Source organism: Equus asinus, chromosome X (genome assembly GCF_041296235.1).
Source record: "Equus asinus isolate D_3611 breed Donkey chromosome X, EquAss-T2T_v2, whole genome shotgun sequence".
NCBI classification, from domain to species: Eukaryota; Metazoa; Chordata; class Mammalia; order Perissodactyla; family Equidae; genus Equus; species Equus asinus.
The window spans coordinates 103,614,885-103,637,425 of record NC_091820.1 but is presented as its reverse complement, the minus strand read 5'-3'; the positions used below and the strand labels follow the sequence as shown (position 1 = coordinate 103,637,425).

General features: G+C 39.2%; 1 protein-coding gene across 4 annotated transcripts in view; it reads left to right on the top strand.

Annotated features, from left to right (window-relative positions):
* CHRDL1 (chordin like 1) overlaps window positions 1–22,541 on the top strand; it is a 112,643-nt gene that overhangs the window by 19,188 nt on the left and 70,914 nt on the right. For all 4 annotated transcript variants that reach the window (XM_014853723.3, XM_044763453.2, XM_014853729.3 and 1 more), the window contains exons 3-4: window positions 9,702–9,814; window positions 12,424–12,517. In XM_014853723.3, the coding sequence (XP_014709209.2) occupies window positions 9,702–9,814; window positions 12,424–12,517 (207 nt within the window). The remainder of the gene's footprint in view (window positions 1–9,701; window positions 9,815–12,423; window positions 12,518–22,541) is intronic.

Below are 22,541 nucleotides of genomic sequence, written 5' to 3'. Positions count from 1 at the left end.
TTACTAATATGTGAGATGAAAGAAAGGCCATCACTATCCTATGGACATCAAAAGGATAATAAAGGAATATTATGAACAACTCTATGTCCACAAATTTTATAACTTAGAAAAAATGGACCAGTACCTTGGAAGTTACAACCTACCAAAACTCACACAAGAAGAAACAGTCAAAATAGCTTTATATCTGTTAAAGAAATTGAATTGGGCCGGCCCAGTGGTGCAGCGGTTAAGTTCGCACGTTATGCTTCGGCAGCCTGGGGTTCGCCGGTTTGGATCCCGGGTGCGGACATGGCACCGCTTGTCACGCCATGCTGTGATAGGCATCCCACATATAAAATAGAGGAAGATGGGCGTGGATTTTAGCTCCGGGCCAGTCTTCCTCAGCAAAAGGAGGAGGATTGGCAGCAGATGTTAGCTCAGGGCTAATCTTCCTCAAAAAAAAAAAGAAAGATAAAAAGAAATTGAATCAACAATTAATAGCTTTCTAAAACAGAAAGCACCAGGCCCAGATGGTGAACTGATGAATTCTACCAAACATTCAAGAAAAAAATAAAGCCAGTACTCTACAATGTATTTCAGAAGATAGAAGCAGAAGGAACACTCCCTAACTCATTCTGTGAGGGTGACATTATCCTAATACCAAAACCACGGAAAGACATTACAAGAAAGGAAAACTACAAATCAGTATCTCTCATGCAAAAATTCTCAACAAAATATTAGCAAAGTGAATCCAACAGTGTAGGAAAAATCCAAAACCAAATGGGATTTATTCCAGGGATGCAAGGCTCTTTTAACATTCAAAAATCAATTAATGTAATCCTTTAACAGGCTAAAGAAGAAAAATCACATGATCATAGCAATAGATACAGAAAGAGTAGTTGACAAAATCCAACACTATGCAACAAACTAGGAATAGAGGGGGAATTTATTCAAATTCATAAAGAACATCTACAAAGAATCCCCATTATCATCATACTTACTGGAAGGAAACTAGATGATTTTGTCTTAAGATGAAGAACAAGGCAATAATGTCCCCTCTCATCACTCCAATTCAACATTGTACTTGAAGTCCTAGCTAATGCAATAAGATGGAAAATGGAAATAAAAGGTAAACAGATTTGGAAGGAAGAAATAAAACTTCCTTTGTTCACAGATGATATGATTATCTATGTGAAAAATGCCAAAGAATCAATTAAAAAACCCTCCTGGAATTAGTAAACAATTCTAGCAAGGTTGAAGGATACAAGGTTAATATATAAAAGTGATTTGCTTTCCTATATACTAGCAGGAAACAATTGGAATTGTAATTAAAAACACAAGACCATGTACATTAGCAGCACAAAAACCCCATCAGAATGCTTAGGTATAAATCTAGCAAAATATGTACAAGATCTGTGTGAGGAAAACTACAAAACTCTCAGGAAAGAAATCAAATAAATAGAAAGATATTCCATGTTTATGGATAGAAAGGCCCAGTGTTGTTAAGACATTAGTTCTTCCCAGCTTGATCTATAGATTCAGTATAATATCAATCAAAATCTCAGTTAATTTACTATGTGGAAATAAACAAAGTGATTCTAAAGTTTATACGAAAAGGCAAAAGATGCAGAATTGCTGACACAATATTGAAGAACAACAAAGTTGGAGGACTGACACTAACCAACTTCAAGACTTGCTATAAAGCTACAGTAATCAAGACAGTGTGGTGGTGTTGAAAGAATAGACAAATGGATCAGAGGAACATAATAGAGAGCCCAGAAATAGACTCACACAAATATAGTCAACTGATCTTTGACAAAAAGAGCAAAGACAATTCATTGCAGAAAGGATAATGTTCTCAGCAAATGGTGCTGGAACAACTAGACATCCACATGCAAAAAAATGAAGGTAGACACTGATCTTAAACCTTTCACAAAAATAACTCAAAATAGAGGCCAACCTGGTGGCATAGTGGTTAAGTTCACGTGCTCCAGCACGGGTTTGGATCCTAGGTGTGGATCTACACACGGCTCATCAAGCCATGCTATGGTGGCATCCCACATACAAAATAGAGGAAGATTGGCACAGATGTTAGTTCAGGGACAATCTTCCTCAAGCAAAAAGAGGAAGATTGGCAACAGATGTTAGTTCAGGGACAATCTTCCTCACAAAAAACATAAAAATAAAAAATAAGCAAATTCTGCTCTGCAAAAGACACTGTTAAGAGAGTGAGAAGAGGGCCGGCCTGGTGGCGCAGTGGTTAAATGCGCATGTTCTGCTTCGGCGCCCGGGGTTCACCGTTTCAGATCCCGGGTGCGGACATGGCACCTCTTGTCAAGCCATGCTGTGGTAGGCGTCCCACATATAAAGTAGAGGAAGATGGGCACGGATGTTAGCTCAGGGCCAGGCTTCCTCAGCAAAAAGAGGAGGATTGGCAGCAGTTAGCTCAGGGCTAGTCTTCCTCAAAAAAAACAAGAGAGAGGGAGTGGAAAGACAAGCCCCTGACTGAAGGAAAATATTTGCAAAACACACATCTGATAGAGGACTTGTTTCCAAAGTATACAAAGAACTCTTAAATGTCGACAACAAGAAAATGAACAACCCAATTAATAAATGGATAAAAGAGCTAAACAGATACCTCACCAAAGAAGATGTACAGATGGCAAATAAGTATATGAAAAGATGCTCTACATCATATGTCATTAGGGAATTGCAAATTATAACAAAAATGAGATACCACTGCACATCTATTAGAATGGCTAATACACAAACTACAAACACCACCAAATATTGCTGAGGATGTGGAGCAACTGAAACTCTCATTCATTGCTGGTGAGAATACAAAATGATATAGTCACTTTGTAAGACAAGTTGGGCAGCTTCTTACAAAGCTGAACATAGCCTTACTGTCCGATCCAGCCACCATGCTCCTAGGTATTAAGTCAATAAGTTGAAAGCTTATGTCTACACAAAAACCTGCATTCAAGTATTTATAGTAGCTTTATTCACAATTTTCAAATATTGGAAGCAACCCAGATGTCCTTCAGTAGGTGAACAGATAAACAAGCTGTACATCTATACAATGGAATATTATTCAATAATAATATAAATGAGCTGTCAAGCCATGAAAAGACATGGAGGAATCTTAAATGCATATTGCTAAGTGGAAGAAGCCAGTCTAAAAAGACTTCGTACCCTATGATTCCAACTATATGACATCTTGGAAAAGACCACACTATAGAGACAGTAAAAACATCCATGGTTTTCAGGAGTTAGGGGAGTGGAGGGGGGAAGGGATGAATAGGCAGAGTATAGTGGATATTTGGGGCAGTGAAACTATTTCATAGGATACTATTATGGTGGATATATGTCATTATACATTTGTCATAACACTTAGAACTACACAAAACTCAGTGAACTCACATGTAAACTGCGTACTTTAGTTAATATATCAATATTGATGCATTAATTATGACAAACATAGCACACTAATGCAAGGTGCTAATAATGGGAAAAGTCAGGGTGGGGTGAAGAGGGGATATGTGAGAATTCTCTGCACTTTCTGCTCAGTTTTTCTGTAAACCTAAAACTGCTTTAAGAAATAAAATCTATTAATCCAAAAACAGGAAAAAAAAGACTGGAGGGGCATTAGCAGAATGTTAAAAGTGGTTATCTTCCAGCAGTGGAATTATGTGTGGTTTTTCTTTCCTCTCTATATTTCGTCTTTATTGTTTTATTAAGGCATAATTTACACGTAGCAAAATTCACCCTTTTTAGTACAGTCATGCATCGCTGAATGACAGGGATACATTCTGAAAAATACATCGTTAGGCGATTTCATCATTACGCAAACATCCTAGAGTGCACGTACACAAACCTAGATGGTATAGCCTACTACACACCTAGGCTGTATGGGACTAATCTTACGGGACCACCATCATATATGCAGTCTGTTGTTGACGGAAATGTCATGTGGCACATGACTGTACACTTAAAGCTAATACATTATATGTCAATTGTGTCTCAAAAAATAAATAATTAAAATTTAAAAATTCACCCTTTTTAGAGTACAGTTTTGTGAGTTTTGACAAATAACGTTGTGTTGTGTAAGCACCACCATAATCAAGATATAAAATAGCTCCATCACTCCAAAAATTTGCTCTGTACCCCTTTATAGTAAAATCCTTCCCCCACTCCAGACCTTGGCAACTACTGATCTGTTTTCTGTCCCTATAGTTTTGCCTTTTCCAGAGTGAAAATCATTGGAGTCATACAGTATGTAGACTTTGAATCTGGCTTTTATCATTTAGGATGATGCCTTTGAGATTCACCTGTGTTTGTGTATCTTAGTCTTTCATTTCTTTTTATTGCTGACGAATATTCCATTGTTTGGATGTTTGTAAGTTCATCAGTTGAAAGACATTTGAGTTACTTCCAGGTTTTGCTGACTATGAATAAGACCACTTTAAACATTTATGTACAGGTTTTTGTTTGAATATACGTTTTTATTTCACTCAGGAAAATACCTAGGAGTGGGATTGCTGGGTTGTATAGTAAGTGTATGTTTAACTTGATAAGAAACTGCTGAGTTGTTTACCAGAGTGGCATTTCCACAAGCAATGTATGAGGAAAAGTCCAGTTGCCTCACATCTTCATCAGCACTTAATATTGTCAGGTTATTTTGAGTTTAGCCATTCTAATAAGTAGGTAATAATATCTCATCATTGTTTCAATTTGCATTTCCCTGATGACTAGTGATATGTTTGCAGTCTGGATATCTTCTTTTTTTTTTTTTTGGTGAGGAAGATTGGCCCTGAGCTAACATCCGTGCCAGTCTTCCTCTATTTTGTATGTGGGACATCACCACAGCATGGCTTGGTGAGCAGTGTATATGTCTGCACCCAGGATCCAAACCTGTGAACCTCGGGCCTCCAAAGTGGAGTGTGTGAATTTAACCACTACACCACCAGGTCGGCCCCAGTATTCCCATTTTTAAAATTGGATTGTTTGTTTCCTTATTCTTAAGTTTTAAGATTTCTTTATATATTCTTGATAAAAGTCCCTTATCAGAAATGTAGTTTGCAAATAATTTCTTCCAGTCTACGGCTTTTCTTTTGATTTTCTTAACACTGTCTTTCAAAAGCAGACATTCTTAATTTTGATGGTCTTATTTTACAATAATTCTTTTATGGATTGTGCTTACAGTGTCATATTTAAGAACTCTTTGCATAACCCAAGATCACAAAGATAGTCTCCTATGTTTCCTTCTAGAAGTTTTAAAATATTAGGGTTTACATTAAAGTCTATCTATGATCCATCTTTTTTCTTTTTTTCTTTGATTCGCACCTGAGCTAACATCTGTTGCCAATCTTCTTTTTTTTCTTTTCTTCTCCTCCCCAAAGCCCCCCAGTACATAGTTGTATATTCTAGTTGTGGCATGTGGGATGCCGCCTCAGCATGGCCTGACAAGTGGTGCCACGTCACCCAGGATCCGAACCAGTGAAACCCTGGGCCGCCGAAGCAGAGTGCGTAAACTTAACAACTTGGCCACCGGGCTGGCCCCAGTATGATCCATCTTGAGTTAATTTTTGCATATGGTATGAGATATGGATTAAGATTCATTTTATTTTATGTTTTGCCTATGATTGTCCAAATGTTCTGGCAGCTTTTGTTGAAGAGATTGTTTCTCCATTGAATTGCCTTTGCACCTTTGTTGAAACTCAACTGACCACATAAAGGTGCATCTAGGGTTTTTTTGGTGAGGAAGATTGGCCCTAAGCTAGCATCTGTTGCCAATATTCCTCTTTTTGCTTGAGGAAGATTGTCCCCGAGCTAACATCTGTGCCATCTTCCTCTATTTTGTATGTGGGACACCACCATATGGTTTGACGAGCAATGTGTATGTCTGCACCCGGGATCTAAAACCATGAACCCTGGACTGCCAAAGCGAAGTGCGTGAACCCAACCACTATGCCACCAGGCAGGCCCCTGTAGGGCTACTTTTTCACTCTCTCTTCTATTCTATTGATATGTTTGTCTAACCTTTTGCCAACACCACACTGTCTTGAAAACTATAGTTTTACATTGTCTTGAAATCATGTGGTATATATCCTTCAGGAGCTTTCTTTTTCAAAATTATTTTGGCTATTCTACTTCCTTTGCCATTCCATATAATTTTTGAATAATATTAAATTAATTAGATTATTAATTTTTACAATGTATCCTGCTGGTATTTGGATTTGGATTGTGTTGAATCTATAAACCACTTTGGGGGAGATTTGACATCTTAACAATATTGTGTTTTCCAATCCACGAACAAGGTATATCGCTCCATTTTTTAGGCCTTCTTTGATTTGTTTAATCAGTGTTTTGTAATTTTCTGAGTGCAGATCTTGCACATGTTTTCTTAGATTTATACACCAGTATTTCCATGTTTGTTGGGAACTATAGCAAATAGTACTTTTTCAAATTTCAATTTGTAGTTCATTATAGAATATATAAATGTGATTGTTTTTTGCATATTGGCCTTGTGTCCTGTAATCTTGCTAAATTCTTACTATTTGTAGTAACTTTTTAATAGATTCTTTGGGATTTTTCTATGTAGGTAATCATATCATCTATAAATAGAAACAGTTTTATTTTTTATTTTCTAATGTGTGTGTATATATATATATATTTTTTTTCCTTACCTGGTTTCACTGGCTAGGATCTCTAAGAGTGGTGGAGCAGGCGTCCTTGCATAATTCCTAATCTTAGGTCAAAAGCATTCAGTCTTTTGCCAGTAAGTGCGATTTTAGCTGTAGGTTTTTTGTAGATGTCCTTTATCAGATTGAGGAAGGCCTCTTCCTAGTTTGCTGAGAGTTTCTGGCATGAATGGATGTAGAATTTTGTCAATTGATTTTTCTGCATCTATCACAATGATTACATTGTTTTTTCATCTCCAGTTTCTTGATATGGTGAATTATTTTGACTGAATTGTGAACGTTGAACTAGCCTTGAATTTCCCAGATAAATCCCACTTGCTCCTAAGGTATTATCCTTTTTATATATTGTTGGATTTAATTTGCTAAAATTTCATTGAGAATTTTTGTATCTGCATCCATGAGGGATATTGGTCTGTAGGGTATTGTTCTTATAATGTCTTCGTCTGGTTTTGATGCTAGCATAATGTTTACAGCAAAGATTCAAATTGGAAGCCCTCCTTCCTCTTCATTTTTCTGAAATGTTTGATATAATTCATCAGTGAAGCCATCTGCCCCTGTTGTTTTCTTGGTGAGAAACTTTTTAACTACAAATTCAACTTCTTTAAAAGATAGAGAATTATTCAGTTTATCTATCCCTTCTTGAGTGAACTTTGGTAATTTGTGTCTTTCAAATAGTTCATCCATTTCATCTGAGTTGTTAAATTGAGTGGCATACAGTCATTCATTATAGTCCCTTTTTATCTTTTTAATATCTACAGAATCTATACTGAATTATTCTCTGTTGTCCCTGATGTCAGTAATTTGCATCTTCTCTCTTTTTATCTTTGTTAGTCTTGCTAGAAGTTTATCAATTTTGTTGATCTTAAATAACCAGGTTTTGCTCTCATTGATTTTTTCCTATTGATTTTCTGTGTTCAGTTTCACTGATTTCTGTTGTTTATTATTCCTTCCTTATGTTTGCTTTTGGTTTATTTTGCTCTGCTTTTTCTAGTTTCTTAAGGTATTGGTTTGAGACTTCTCCTTTTCTAATCTAGGTATTTAGTGATATAAATTTCCCTCTATGTGCTTCTTTAGCTGAATCCCACTGATTCTGATATGCTATGTTTTCTTTTCATTTAGTATGAAATACTTTCTAATTTCTCTCTTGATTTTTTTCTTCAACCCACAGGCTACTTATAAGTTACCAGCATATTAAAAGTGGTTGTTTTCTTGTGCTGGAATTGTGTGTAATGTTTCTTTCCTCTGTATACGTTTATGTTCTTTTTGTGTATTTGTAGGTGTTTTCCAGTTTTCTACGTTAAGTATGCATTGCTTTTCTAATTAGAAAATAATCAATTAGTATAAAATAATACTCTGCATTTTGTGGCACTTTATAATTTGCAAAGAGCTTCGTTTAATCCTCCAACATCTGCTTAAGAGACGTTTAATCCATATTTCACAGATGTTAAAAACTGAGATTGGCAGAATTTAAACGGCTTGCTCAATGCCAGACGGGTAAAGCTAGTTAAGGCTCAAACCCAGATTTTCTGTCTCCTAGTTCCTCATCCTGAATAAGTTGGAAATTAATGTTTGAAAAGTAAATTGGAATTTATCTTGTGAGTATTTGGAAAGAATCATTGAGGGTCTTTCAAGCAGTTAGGGATTTGAGACAATTATCTCAGTGTAGTTTTAATTTGAATCTCTGATTACTAGTGATGTTGAACATCTTTTCATAAATTGCCTGTTCCCATTTCTTCTTCTCTAAATTGCTGTTCACGTCCTTGGACCGTTTTTCTATTGGATTGGTTGATTCTTTACTTATTGATTTGAATGATTAAAAATGTTCCAGATACTAATGCTTTATTTATACTAATACTTTATTTGTTGGAAATATCTTCTCCCAGTTTCTTGCTTACCTACCTTTTCTTTATTCTTTCAATTTTGATCATCAGGGAAATGTCTGTTGGAGAGTGTGGGAGAAATTAATGTGTTTGCTACAAAAGGGGTCTTGGTTTATTTTGACCTTGTGTGATGGGAAGCAGGAGACAGAAGAGGATGGGATTAGAAGACAAACCACGTGATTTAGTGAAGAGAAGGAGACATAACTTTTGAGTTAATTGGGAGTTGTTAACGCAGAAAGAAATCTGTAAGTTGAATGAGAACAAGGACTTTGTGTAATTCTGCTTGCCATTTTATTCCCAGACTTAGCATATTGCCTGACAAAGAGTAAGTACCCAAATATTTGTTTAATGATTGAATTATGTTAGCACGTGTGGGCAAAGCCGTATATAGGGACCTAATACAATGTGTTTAGTCCATCACTCCTATGCCAACACAAGACAGCTCTGAGAATGTTCTCATAGATCAGCATTTTAGACATTAGCTTGCATTTCCAAAGCAAGGGAGCACAATCTTTTCCAAAAGGACACATGACATGCTCCCTTATCTTACCATTATAACAGAATGGTAGTCAAGATTTTGGCTTCACTGTCAAACTTGGGTTTGAGTCTCATGTCAGTTACTTATTGGTTATATGACCCTTGACTTTCCTCATCTATAAAATGAAACAAATAGGGGTTGGCCCCGTGGCTGAGTGGTTAAGTTCATGTGCTCTGCTTTGGCGGCTCAGGGTTTCACCAGTTCGGATCCTGGGCACGGACCTAGCACTGCTCATCAGGCCATGCTGAGGTGGCATCGCACATAGCACAGCCAAAAGGACCTACAACTAGAATATATACAACTATGTACTGAAGGGCTTTGGGTAGAAGAAAAAAAAAGATTGGCAACAGATGTTAGCTCAGGTGCCAATCTTTAAAAATAAATAAATAGAGACGAATGGTAGTACCTAACTTACTGAGTCACTGTAGAATCAAATAAGCAAAGCATGTAAAACACTGAGCCTGTAGCAGGGGTTCTGTAAATATTCGCTATGCCTCTTTCCTTGATGTACACTGAAACAGATGGAACCTGTGATTGCCTTTGGATTTTGTGACTTGGTCTGTTTTCTAACAGGCATATTTTCTATCTCCTTCCTCACAGATTCAGAGACATATTGTGTGTTTCAAGACAAGAAGTACAGAGTGGGTGAGAGATGGCATCCTTACCTGGAACCTTATGGGTTGGTTTACTGTGTGAACTGCCTCTGCTCAGAGGTACAGTCCCTCATGCGTGTGATTTCTTAGCTTGCTCCTCAGCATGCAGAGGTGCTTTCAGTACCCAGAAGGCCAGGGAGCATGGGTGCCAAAAGCCTAAAAGAGGTAAAGAAGCAGATCACCACGAAAAATACATATCTCCTTTTTCATCTATTGCCTTTTGGCTTGCTTTTCATGGGATCTCTGAGTATTTCCTATGGACAGATACTTATGGTCTCTTAGCTATATAATATAGGACATGGTGGGAGGAGGCAGAATAGCTTGATAGTGGGAATGGGGGAAAAAGCTCAATATAATGCCTGGATGACAAGACAAATCCTTTTTGAAAACCATTCTCAAGGCTGGCCTTTAGAGAAGAGGTTAGGACAGATTATACACTGATTTATTGGGAGAGTGTATTATATGTTGTCACAGCCAATAACTGTAATTAGGATTGAGGTTGTGAAACCTTGGCCTTTACCTGGTGAGGATTAGAGTTCTCTTGGCTTGGCCTTAGTTCCTGTCCGGTCACTCAGAGAGGCGTTTTGATGGCTTAAATGCCATCTTTGCAATAGACGACGCAGGTAGTCCTATCTTCTTTCCATGTCCTTGACTCCAGGACCACAGCTATGGTCCATCGTTCTGAACAAGCCTCTACCATCATATACTAGGCCAGGGTTTCTCAACCTCTGTATCATTGACATTTGGGGACAGATAATTCCTTGTTGTGAGGTCTGTCCTATGCATTGTAGGATGTTTCAACATCCCTGGCCTCTACCCACTAGACGCCAGTACCACCAACCCTAACTGTGACAACCAAAAATGTCTCTAGACATGGCCAAAGTTACTTGGGGAGCAAAATGACCCCTGGTGGAGAACCACTACCCTAGGCCAGTTGGAAAGGAAGGCCTTGAGAATTCTGAACATAGAGAAAATTTTCAAGACCAGCCTCTCACTTCAGACTTGATGGAAAAACTGCTACTCCTTGCTAGTCCCCAGGTAGAACAGGAGCAGTCACTTGCGAGCCTGATTCTTTTGCCATTTGAACAGAAAATTGGGCTTTCGGAATTTTGAGCATGTGGAAACCTAACCTTCAGGCAACATCAAGTGGTGTTAAATGGCTGCAGGTCTCTAGCGTCAAGACAGACCAAGTTTCCAACCCTGGTTCTGCCACCTGTGAGCCATGTTATGTTTGACAAGTTACCTAACCCCTCTGAGAGTCTATCAGCTTCTTCTTTAAAATGGGATAGTGATATTTACCTATTTCATATGGTTGTTGTAAGGATTAAATTCTCTAATCCATTTCAATCCCTTGAAACAGTGCTGGGTCAGTCAACATTCAAGAAATATTAACTGCTGATGTCATCATCATCATCACTCTCATTATGGTTATCATTATTTTTATTAATCTATTAACTCTAGAACAGAATTCAGCATAAAGCATTAAGGAGGAATCAGTTTAGACCTCAGCCAGGAGGGGTGGTTTCTGATGTGCTTTGGTGATCTCACTTCAAGATCTGGCTCTGAGGAGTGTGACACATAAGGAGGCTCTGTGGTGTTTCTAAATGTAACATTCCAAAATTTATCCTAGAAAGTGCACGAGAAAAGAAAAAGGTTTGTGGTAAGATGATTCAGATTTGGATAAAAGAAGCCTGCCTCTTTAAATGGCCAGAGCAGGTATTAAATAGAGCATCTGGGGACTGATTAACTGCCTGGTATGGCATGATTATGTTAGATTCTTGACCCAACACATTGGAAATGGACAGCTAACCCTTGGGGGCTGAGGCTTTGCTTTCTGCAAGGCAGTGAAAATGTTAATATGATCCCAATGCCAACAGCTCAAGCACTAGGCATCTTCTCTTTCTCCATCCTTTCACCCTCTTCCCCCACAAGAACCTGACAGATACAAGTAACCCTTGCTTCAAATGAATTATGGATGGAAAATGTTAATACAAAATTGATTTCCAAAGTCTTCCTTTGTTCCAGCAATTGTTGAGAGCTGTCAGAGCTAGGGATCTTATAATTGTAAATCAGGCAGGGACCCAGCTGCCCCACCCAGGCATACTAGCTAATCAGTTCAATTCCAAACCGTAGCTTGTTCTTTAAAAATTTTTGACTGAAAAGGGAAATGAGGAGAGGAGGCACTCAGCCTACTGGACCAGGGCAGAGGCATACGGAATCCAGGATCCATGTGCTAGGGATATTTCCTTGCCCAAGGGTGGGTAGCAACTCAGGGGACCCATCACTCATTATTCCTTCCCTTCCATGGCATTGGGCAGGTGATTATGAAATCAGACTAGGCTCTTGCAAAAGACGTGCAGCTAGAACTGGGGAGTGGTAGAAACGCCACAGAGCCAGGCCAGGAGAAGCCTCCCACAATTAGTGGAAGGCTTTGAAAACTGGAGCAATAGTGATCCCAGCCTTAGAAAAATATGCTAGTAAGCTATCAACAAACCCGGTGGAGGTGCCAGTGATGAGAAAAGTAAAGAAAATGCTGATTTCATTCAGCTTCTCGGGAATGTGTTATTCACTGTCTGGGTGAGTTCCTGCATGACTATTTCCCAAACTGGCATGATCCCAATGACCCTTGAAAGACGTTTATTTTTTTCATATTATCTCCTCTCTTTCAGAACGGGAATGTACTTTGCAGCCGAGTCAGATGTCCCAGCCTTCACTGCCTGTCTCCTGTGCATATTCCCCATCTGTGCTGCCCTCACTGCCCAGGTAAATCAGTTCACATCTTTGTTCTCCAGTTGCGATTCTCCTTCCTTCCTCTTCCACCCAACCCACTCCATCTCCCTCATTCCCCAGAAAGGAAACTCCCACACGGAAATAACAATAGGACACTTTTAGGCAGCCTGCAATGGCCCCTGAATACTGGTTATAGCCCAAGAAGGGCACATTCTAGGCTCTAATAAGTTATTGGGTACCCAGTAACAGATTTTCATTGGCTTTTAATCATTTGAAGGTGGATGTCAGTTGGGGGAAGGGAATCGTGGCCCAGAGATTTTCTGCCATAAACAGCCTCTTCCTGCCATGAGCAGCGGGCACCAGGGGAGTTGTAGCATGGTGGCACGTGTCCTACAGAATTAGTGCTGGAGTTGCATCCAAGCATAGCCTCTAAATGATGAGGGGCTGTTCATAAATCAAAGGGGCTGAACCAGTGAGGTTTATGACAGTATAAAGCTGCCTGCCTGCTGAATGGTCACCTCCTCCAGACTGCAGAGTTATTATGTACACATTGTTAAGAGCGACTCTAAGGGGAGGCAGGCGGAGACTTTTTCACAAGGCTGTTAGGACGTCTGCTTTCATGGTTTGCGGCTAGGGTGTTTGTCTGAGGCAGGGGCTCTGTCAATGACACTTTGTTCACATCTGACTGAGGCCTGGCTCCCACACCAGAAGCGTGCAAGCATGGAATGATTCAGAGAATGCCTGTGGGCCTGACAGCTGTCCTAGGAAAAGCTAAGTGACAGTCTTCGGGTTGGGACATTAAAAGCCTTGTAGTCCTGTAAGTCCATTCTATTTCCCTCTAGGATGGACGTTCTTGAGTTAGGGTCCTTAGGTGAGCTGTATGGGGTCAGTGACCCCTTTAAAATTGTTCACACTTTTTAGTGTAACTGTGTATACATGTGAATTCCTTTAAAGAGGAGCCATGGCTTTATTGGTATTCTTAAAGGGCGTGTACATGACCCTAAAGATGTGAAGAACCACTAGTCTAGGGCATAAATGGTGCTTTAAGTAGTAAGGAACCTCCAGAGCTTATAAGAGAGAAACCCAAGGTGTCAGGGCAAAAATGATAGGAATGGGGCTAGGAATGAAGTTCACTGAAAACTCAGTTAACTTAAATGTTACATGAATGGAGTTTTTGTTTAATGGAGAAAAAAACCCCAAACCTTTTTGTCACCACTTTTATAAAGTATACTTTCCTGCACCAGTAAATATACTGAATATAAATATATGAAAACAGGGGATTCTTTCCCAGATGGCAAAAGATCACGCCCTGCCACAGGTCTGTCATCCTGAGTATTGGTGATGATAATACATGCTTCAAGATGTAAGAGATGGACTTGGCATATGATCAACCTAAAAGTTGTTTTTTGGAATTAATCCCTAAATGAGGCTTACTATCTTCATACGTGTTTATTTGCTTCTTCTACTTAAACTGGATTGCAAGGGTGTGGTAAGGGAGGAGTTCTGGTAGATGGGAGCAGTTTCTGATAAAGAGGCTAATCTGGAGAGTTTTTTTTTTAATCTGCCAGGTTGTTTGTCAAATAGCCTTATAAAAGCTTTTTTATCCAGAAGCCTCCAAAGTGGTCTAATGTCATAGGAATTTATCTAAACTGCTATGTAGTGATTGTTCTTCACTAGGAAGGAGGTTGAGGCATGACCCAGACACAGAGCATAGGGTGGAAAAGCATAGACTGAAGTATGGCTGCCATTTACCCCAGCTGCATAACAGGAAGCAAGTATTGAGAAGAGGAGAGAGTATAAGCTAGCAATTACTTTGAGAGAAAAAGAAAGTGTTAAAATAAGTGAGGTCATAAATCTCAGAAAAGAGAAAATTGAAAGAAATAAACACATTGTCTTGAAGACTTAAAAAGCCCATTTTGTGGAGTATAGAAACCAGCTGTTCATTTTCTTTTCCTTGTAGTTCTTGCAGGTCACTTCCTTGTGAGTTCATTTTTCTTCTTGTTAACTATAACCGTTAATAGTTTTTTCTGTGGGTAGTGGTACTGAAGTTCCCTAGTTATTATATGCAAAAATGTCTTTATTTTGCCCTCATTCTTGAATGATAATTTGGCTGGGTATAAAATTATAGGTGCATGTTTATCTTCCCTCAGCACTTAGAAGATATTAATAAATGGTTTGTTGACTTCCTTTGTTTGTGGATAAGAAGTCTGCTGTTTGACTATAGTTCTTTTGTGGGTAACCTGTTTTCTCCTTCTTCTAGCTTTTAAGATTTTCTTTTTTTCTTTGATGCACACAATGAGGTGTATAGATGTGTGATTTATTTTTACTTATCTTACTCAGCCAAAGTACTCAAATTTCTCTTCTATTTTTAGTCATTATTTTTGTGAAAATTACCTCTTCCCCTTCTATCTTTTTTCTCATTCTCAAAGTTGTCTTTGGTGTATGTTATGGCAGCTCATTTAGTTTATCCTGTGTCTCTTAATTGCTCTTTTATTTTTTCCCTCTTGATATTCAATGATATATTACTTCAATTCTGTCCTCCAATTCATGAATTCTTTCTCCAGCCTTTTCATCCCCACTATTTAGGCCATCTGTTGGGTTTTGTTTATTGTTTTATTTTCAATAACTATTTTCCTCCAAGTTTTGAATTATATTTTAAAATATCTACATGTTGCTGTTTTATAAACCCTTGTTATTTTTTCTTAGGATCTTATTCCCTTCTTTATTTCTTTGAAGTATTTAAATATTTACTTATAATCCCATTTCAGATTGTTCAAATATCTATATTTTTTCTGGTGTGAATTCTCACTTTTGTTGGATTTCTTGACAGCTTTTGTTAGTTCTGAATTTCCTCTCATTTTCTACAATTTTTGTTTAGAAGCTCATCGTCTTTGGAGGTTTTCTCTTGCATAAACCCTTCCTTCCTGGTGAGAAGGTTGTTTCAGGCCTTGTTAGATCACTTAGCTCTAAACCAGGTCATATATTACTGTCTCAGCTTGGGCTCCCTCAGGCCTGGATGATCTATTTCTACGTCTGTTTTCTTGTGCGGTGGTAATCCCTGATAGTGATCTTGGACTGGGACCTCAGCTGCAGCTGCCTACCTTGGGCAATCAGTCCATTTGAGGTAACCACCTTGGGTGGGCAGAACTGTGTCAGCCCCTGTTTACATATGAGGAATGTGACTCTAGTCCCCAGTTTTACATAGGGAGCCACTTGCAGGCCATAGTTCTTGCGCAGCTGCCTGGCCTCAATTGTCTGTATCCAGTCCCAGATGCCAGTGGACCATATGGTTTTGGCCCCCATTTATTGCTGCACTTTCCGTCTATGTTTTATTCCACGAAGGGTCTCCTTTCGTATCTGAGCATGATTTTGCAGTTTTAAAGATTTATTTATTTATTTATTCTTAGTTTTACATTTCATCTCTCTCTCTTCTTTGATTTTGGCAAAGAGCAGGGAGTTTTCTCACATACTCTCTCTGCCATATTAAACCAGAATGCGAACCAGCTATTCTTTCTTTCTGTTGAAGATAAAACAAGAGTAAATGGATTTAAACCATAGTGGAGAAGAATTAGTTTGATAAAAGGATGAACTTTGGGACATATTGGTTGTTAAAATCCTAGAATAAATGGCTAAGGAGAATTTTGATCTCTTTACTGCATATTTCTGGAAATAAAAAGTAGCCACCCATGTGAGATAGAGTTGGCACAGTTCTGCGTTGAGACAGGGCAGTGGCTGTGATGACTCCTCTGTATTGCTTCCACCCCAGTGATTATTAGGCATGAGGAAACTCATGCCTTCAGGGCCACAGGAATGCTTGGTCAAAGGAAGGGGCTCTAATTTTCTGTCTTAACCCAGTGGAAGGCACTGTGATCAAAATGTCCTCACTTAAAAATAGAAGATTTAAAGCCAAGATGATGAACAAGCTCTGTATCAAAAAGAAAAAACAAACAAGGAAACCATATACCCAAGGTTTTGGCTGTACATACTGTCTTATAGCAGTATTGACCTCGGGGACCGTTCACCTGCATAGTGAGGGACTCGATGGGAGGGGCCTGCAGGCCATGCCTAGAGCTCCTCTTCCAGTGGAGGAGACTGAGGAGCCATTGCCTCCCCCTTTGTTTCTGTGTTTCCCATGGCGCTTGCTTTCTAAACTCCCTACCTCTGCAATTTCCAAGGTTCCCACCTGCATTTTAGGTTGTCTCCTGTAGCTCCTGCTGAGCCAGGGAAGTCAGAGTATGCAGACTGCTTGTCCAGAGTCACCACAGAGAAATCTATACTGATGCCCGTGAAGAGCAAATGAAAATTCTTTCATCAGCGCTTCCCCAAGTCTTTATGGCAGAGGTCAATTTTGGTCACATACCAAAGGGCTCTCCTGGGCCCAAATTGGCTGGTGCTACATGGAGGCTAGAACATTCTTAATAGAAAAGTCAAGACTGCGTAGAAGTCAGAAAGGTCATTAAATCCATCCCAGTCTCTAAGCAGGACTCTCTATATTCCCTGATAATGCGAGATTTCTAGAAATGAAATTCAATACCTTCTCTTTTGGGAAAGTGGAGTGGTAAAACGGGGAGAGGAGAGAAAAAACTATGACTTCTTTTCTTTTGTTCTTTATATATAATTTTATCACCAAAAGAAGACTTATATAGTGACCAGGAGCCTAAATCATGGTATTATCTGAGAGTTTTTTTAATGGCCATTCTTTTTTTTTTTTAAAGATTTTATTTTTTTCCTTTTTCTCCCCCAAAGCCCCCCGGTACATAGTTGTGTATTCTTCGTTGTGGGTTCTTCTAGTTGTGGCATGTGGGACGCTGCCTCAGCGTGGTCTGATGAGCAGTGCCATGTCCGCGCCCAGGATTCGAACCAACAAAACACTGGGCCGCCTGCAGCGGAGCGCGCGAACTTAACCACTCGGCCACGGGGCCAGCCCCTTTAATGGCCATTCTTAATGAATTTGCTACTCAGGATTAATAAATTTGGGTTCCCTTACAGATATTGCAGTATTCATGGGTCATTAAAGAGCTGTTATAAAGTTGCCAAAATATCTAATTTGATCTGTTACCAGAGACCTAATCCACAGTGTTCCCTTTCGGCTAGGTGTGAAAAAGTTTAGTTCTGTGGTATGGTTTTAATAGGGACACTGACAGTGTGGTTTTGCCAAGAGAGGCACCCCTCACCCCAGCCTTTCAAAGTCAAGGTAGGTTAAGGAAAGGACCTTTCTAGTGATGCACTGTAGTCTGTGTTCCTGTAAGAAGAAGCTGGAAGCCCTGTGGCATTTCTCTCTGGACAGTAGTTGGGCTGTGAGCTAGCTAGTGAATTCAGGCATTTCTCCTATAGTGCAACATATGCATTTCTGAAAATCCTCACATTCTGCAAAACTGTACGCTGAAAAATAACAGGGCTTAAGAAAAAAAGCAGGATTGGAGAAAACAACTCAAAACTTATGCAACTTTGTAACCAGAGTACTAACAAAACAGCTATACTAATAGAATACTAGCATGATTTAAAAAGGCATCTTAAACTTCTAATAAATACAAGAATATTACATTAAGTATAGACTTCACTACCTTTTAAAATGGTGACATTAGCTTGAAGGAAGAGGTTATAAGGAAGGATTGAGCCTGCAGAGTTATAGAGATGAGAAAAATACACAAAGATCTGAGAGAATCATGTAATAAGCACTTATAAGACAGAGCATACGGCCAAACTGAGCCAAGAGGAAGAATGTGGGTTGAATGGGAATAGGATAGAGTAGTGTATTCCTTCATGGTTTGCTGATTTCAGTTGTGTTAGTGTTCTTGGCATTCACCTGCTGTCACGTGATGGTGCAAAATATTAATTTGCTGGGAAAAATCAGGTATAAACCAATGGAATTTCTATTTTATACCAACATCATTCTCTTATTTACCACTTGCATATGAACAAGTTTGGATTACACAAATCTATAGCAGAAACAGACTATAGAAGATGAGGCACATATATGGCATTTGGCCTTTGACAGTGTAGAGTGAGGGTTGCAAGTCACTGGATCACTCTGAATCTGTTTTTTGGTGTGTTGTCACAGCTATCTGCACATTGTTTTTCCCTTGCCTCCCATCCCGTACATTTATATGAAAAGGGGATCTGGTTCTATGCCTGTGTCCATGTCTGTGACTTCTATTGTTAGAGTAATCAAGTAGGTATGCCTGTTTTGTTCCCTCCAGTTTATTTTTTTTAGGGCAGAAGTTCGGGGGGGGGTATTTATTTATTTTTTATTGTGATAAAGTACACATAACATAAAATTTATGATTTTAAAGTGTACAATTTAGTGGCATTAAGACCATTCACAGTGTTGTGCAATCATCACCACTAATCTAGTTCCTGAAATTTTTCACCACCCCAAAAGGAAACTCTGTGCCCATTAAACAGTCACTTTCCATTACCTTCTCCCCCCTCCAGCCTTTGGCAACCACTAATTTACTTTCTGTTTCTATGGATTTTCCTATTCTACGTATTTCATATAAATGGAATCATACAATATGTAGCATTTTGTGGCTATCTTCTTTCACTCAGCTATGTTTTCCAGATTTATCTATGTTGTAGCTTGTATCAGTCCTTCATTCCTTTTTATGGCGGGATAATATTCCATTGTATGGGTGTACCACATTTTGTTATCCATTCATAAGCTGATGGACATTTGACTTGTTTCCACCTTTGGCTATTGTGAATAGTGCTGCTATGAATATTCATGTACAAGTTTTTGTGTGACATGTGTTTTCAGTTATTTTCGGTATATATCTGGAGTGGAATTTCTGAGTCATATGGTAATTCTATGTTTAACCTATTTAGGAATCTCTTTCAAATTTTAAAGCTTCCTTATCTTCTTTTGGTTCGTCTCTTTGATTATCTGCTGCCTGTCATCCTCATGGTTGCTGCTGATTGCTGTTGTTGCGATCATCCACGTCTGATCTCCATTGCTCTCTCATCTCTTCTTTTGTTCTTTTCTGAATTCAGTATTAGCTTGCCTCTTGGATTTTATTGAAAAAGTTCAATTCTTTAAACAGTAACAGCCAATTAGCATATTCTTTTCCTTTGGTAAGGTGACTACAATAGCTATAGTATGCAAGATGATCAATTGGGGGCCATATCTTTGCCTGCTGAAGATTGGTATATTAAAAAAAAAAAACTCTTTGGGTCCAGAGCTATCCAAAAGCCTGAGGATTCTGGAATGATGGTCTCTGCATAGCAGAGGTTTTAGTTTATTATTATTGTTGTTATTTTATCATTGTTAGTATTCTTACACTGATTGCTGAGAGGTAGCCACAAGGTGTTCACCGTTGATCACTAGACCATCCATGTCCACACTGTCTGCTTTCCTACGTCTTAGACCCCATTCACTGTCTTCCATGCTTCATTTCTATTATTTTCCTGATACACTTGGTCCTTGAACACTGTGCAGAGTGTGAAGGGTTAAAACCTTCTGTAGGAAAGTGGCACCCAACTTGCCTCCTGCCAGGTGAAGTGATCTTTGTCTCTGGTGAACCCTGGGGATTTAGTTGGTCTTTTAAAAGAATGTGATTTCCTATTAGCATGCTAGAGGCCTGTATGTCATGTAAGGACAAAACTCCTAGGAGGACTATGGCTTTCTGTCATGGTAGAGCAGAACTCTTCTATTTCTTTCAATGGACATGAACCAAAGCTGGCCCCACATGAAGGTGAAGAAGGTGGCACTTCATTGAGGGATACTAAGAAGCCCCAGTTGTCCCAAATAAGTCTTCCATTTGCTTTCTATATTTAAGAAACCTCTACCATTACAATCACTTTTCTGGGTTAAGGCAGTGTTTCCAAAAGTTTGTTGCAAGGAACACAATTTAATGGGATGATAATAGGATTTACTAGAGAAAACATTTATATAGTCAAATAAATGTGAGAGTTTCTGGATTAGAGAAGGCTAAATAGGTTTCTTTTAATGCAGGACTTCTCAGAGCCTTCGATATATTAATGTGCATTATGAATCTATAAAAGAGCATGGGATGCAGTATTTTCCGAACTTATTGAGCTATAGGCCTGATTATTTGTAGAGCACTTGGCAGGATGAGTGTTCTTTAATATGTTTTAGAAAGTCTTGGATGATGCCATTCAACTTCCAGAAGTTATTTATATGATAACAATAAGCTATTGGTATGTGCAGTATCTTAATTTGGAGAAGTTCGTTAGTGTAGCAGGCCATTTTAGAACAAGACTCCAAACTAGTGTTATTCAAACTTTAGTGTGCTGAAGGATCACCTTAGGGGGTTTGATAAAATGCAGACTCCCAGGCCCTACACTGACAATTGTGATTTGGTTGGGTGGCAGTGGATAGTCTGTATTTTAAGCAAGCACCCCAATTAATTCTGATGCAGTTGGACTGGGGACTGCACTATAGTAATAGGACGCAGGGGAGAGCTTGATAAAGGAGTTCAAGAGCACTGACTACACAGAGCAGTCCTGGGTGGGATCTTGGAGTAGAAGGCCCTGTGCATCTGCAGAGGACTTGGGGGCATCAGGACAGCATTGTTTCTCTGATAATGGGGAGCATAGGCTCCCTGGAAACATACTTTGACTGTGTGACACTTCCCCAGGACCAACCCTGCAGTAACATGAGCTCACTGTTCCATTTGGCCTGCCTCCCTGCTTTCCCAGAGCTCCCACCCAAAGTCTTTCTCTTCTGCCATCTTCCACAGTTGGAGTCCCTGGCTGTTGTGTCCAGAAAGAAGGACCCTCCGTAGGGAGCTCCCGCCTCTACCCCCGCCCATTGTCCATGACTTGTTGTTGGCGAGAAATGAATGACATTTCTCGGAATTAGCCCAGGAATTTCTGCTGATAAACAAATGAAACTCTCAAAGGGAAAAGCAATCAACATAGTTTGAAATAAAATCAATGTTTTCAGCTTAGTCTGTTTTCAACTTAGTTTGAAATAAGAGTCACATCTAGGGTATTTTAAGGAAAGAATTACTAAAATGTCCTTTAGTGAGCTTTCTTCCTAGTTGCAAGGATGACCCTTAAACCAGGGCCTGCTTTCAGACTAAGTAGAGCAGGAGATTATTACCTTGATTTCCTGTGACCTGTGATTCCTAGACCTGTTCAGCTGGCATTGTATCAGCCTCCTCCTCCCCCACCCCACTTCCCTGCTAAGTTGCCTGATAGCCAAAATGCTATCATTATTACAGCTTCATCTTGTGAATTTAAGCTTTGACTTCTGATGCATTCATCTATCTTTGAGAGTGATAACTCTTATTAATCATTTTTAATTTAATCTACACACAGGACCTAGAAAGTGGAATTTGATGGTGGAGAGTGTGGCTGAATGGGTGGGTGGGGGAGATCCCACGGCCACAAGCCTGGGTATCTGGAAGAGTTCTGGGGGCATTGAAGAAGGAGCCCAGGGAGTCAGGCTTTGCCTTCCCCACAGTCCTGTGGAGTACCAAGTTCCTCCATAATATCAAGAAGAAGTTCTTTATTCGTGGCAGAGGACACGATGATTTCTAGGATCAGTTGCCAGCTCGCAAGTTTTTCACTTCAGGGTTGTTAATTTAAAACCAATATTTTCCAGAAGTAACCAAATATCCTTGCTATCTGTTGCCTAGAGCCAAAGGGTTTCACTCCAGGGTTTTGGATGCAAAGTGATTATAACCCAAAAGGTTTACCAGATTATTTGCAGCGACTAAGATAAATAACAGTCTTTATTAGAATGGTTTTTGTATGATTTTCGTATCTAGATTTTTACACCGTCAGCTATTCCCTGAAAGTGATTTTAGAAACTGGCAGACTTAGGGTGTCAGTTGTTGAAATCTGTGCCAAAATCCACCTCCTCACAGGACTCCATTTTTGACCATCAAAGTAGTCTATTTTATAAATGTCTTGGTGTGTTGTCTCTTGTCTTTGCCACATATACACTAAGACCCAGAGAGTGGGAAGTGGTTCAGCAACAGATGTGTGGCTGCTGAGACAGTGTTTTTTAGAGTTGTACTCCTTGAATTGGAGAGAGGCTATGAAGTATATGTACTATATTTTTAAAGAAAGGGATAAATCAAAGTTGTCT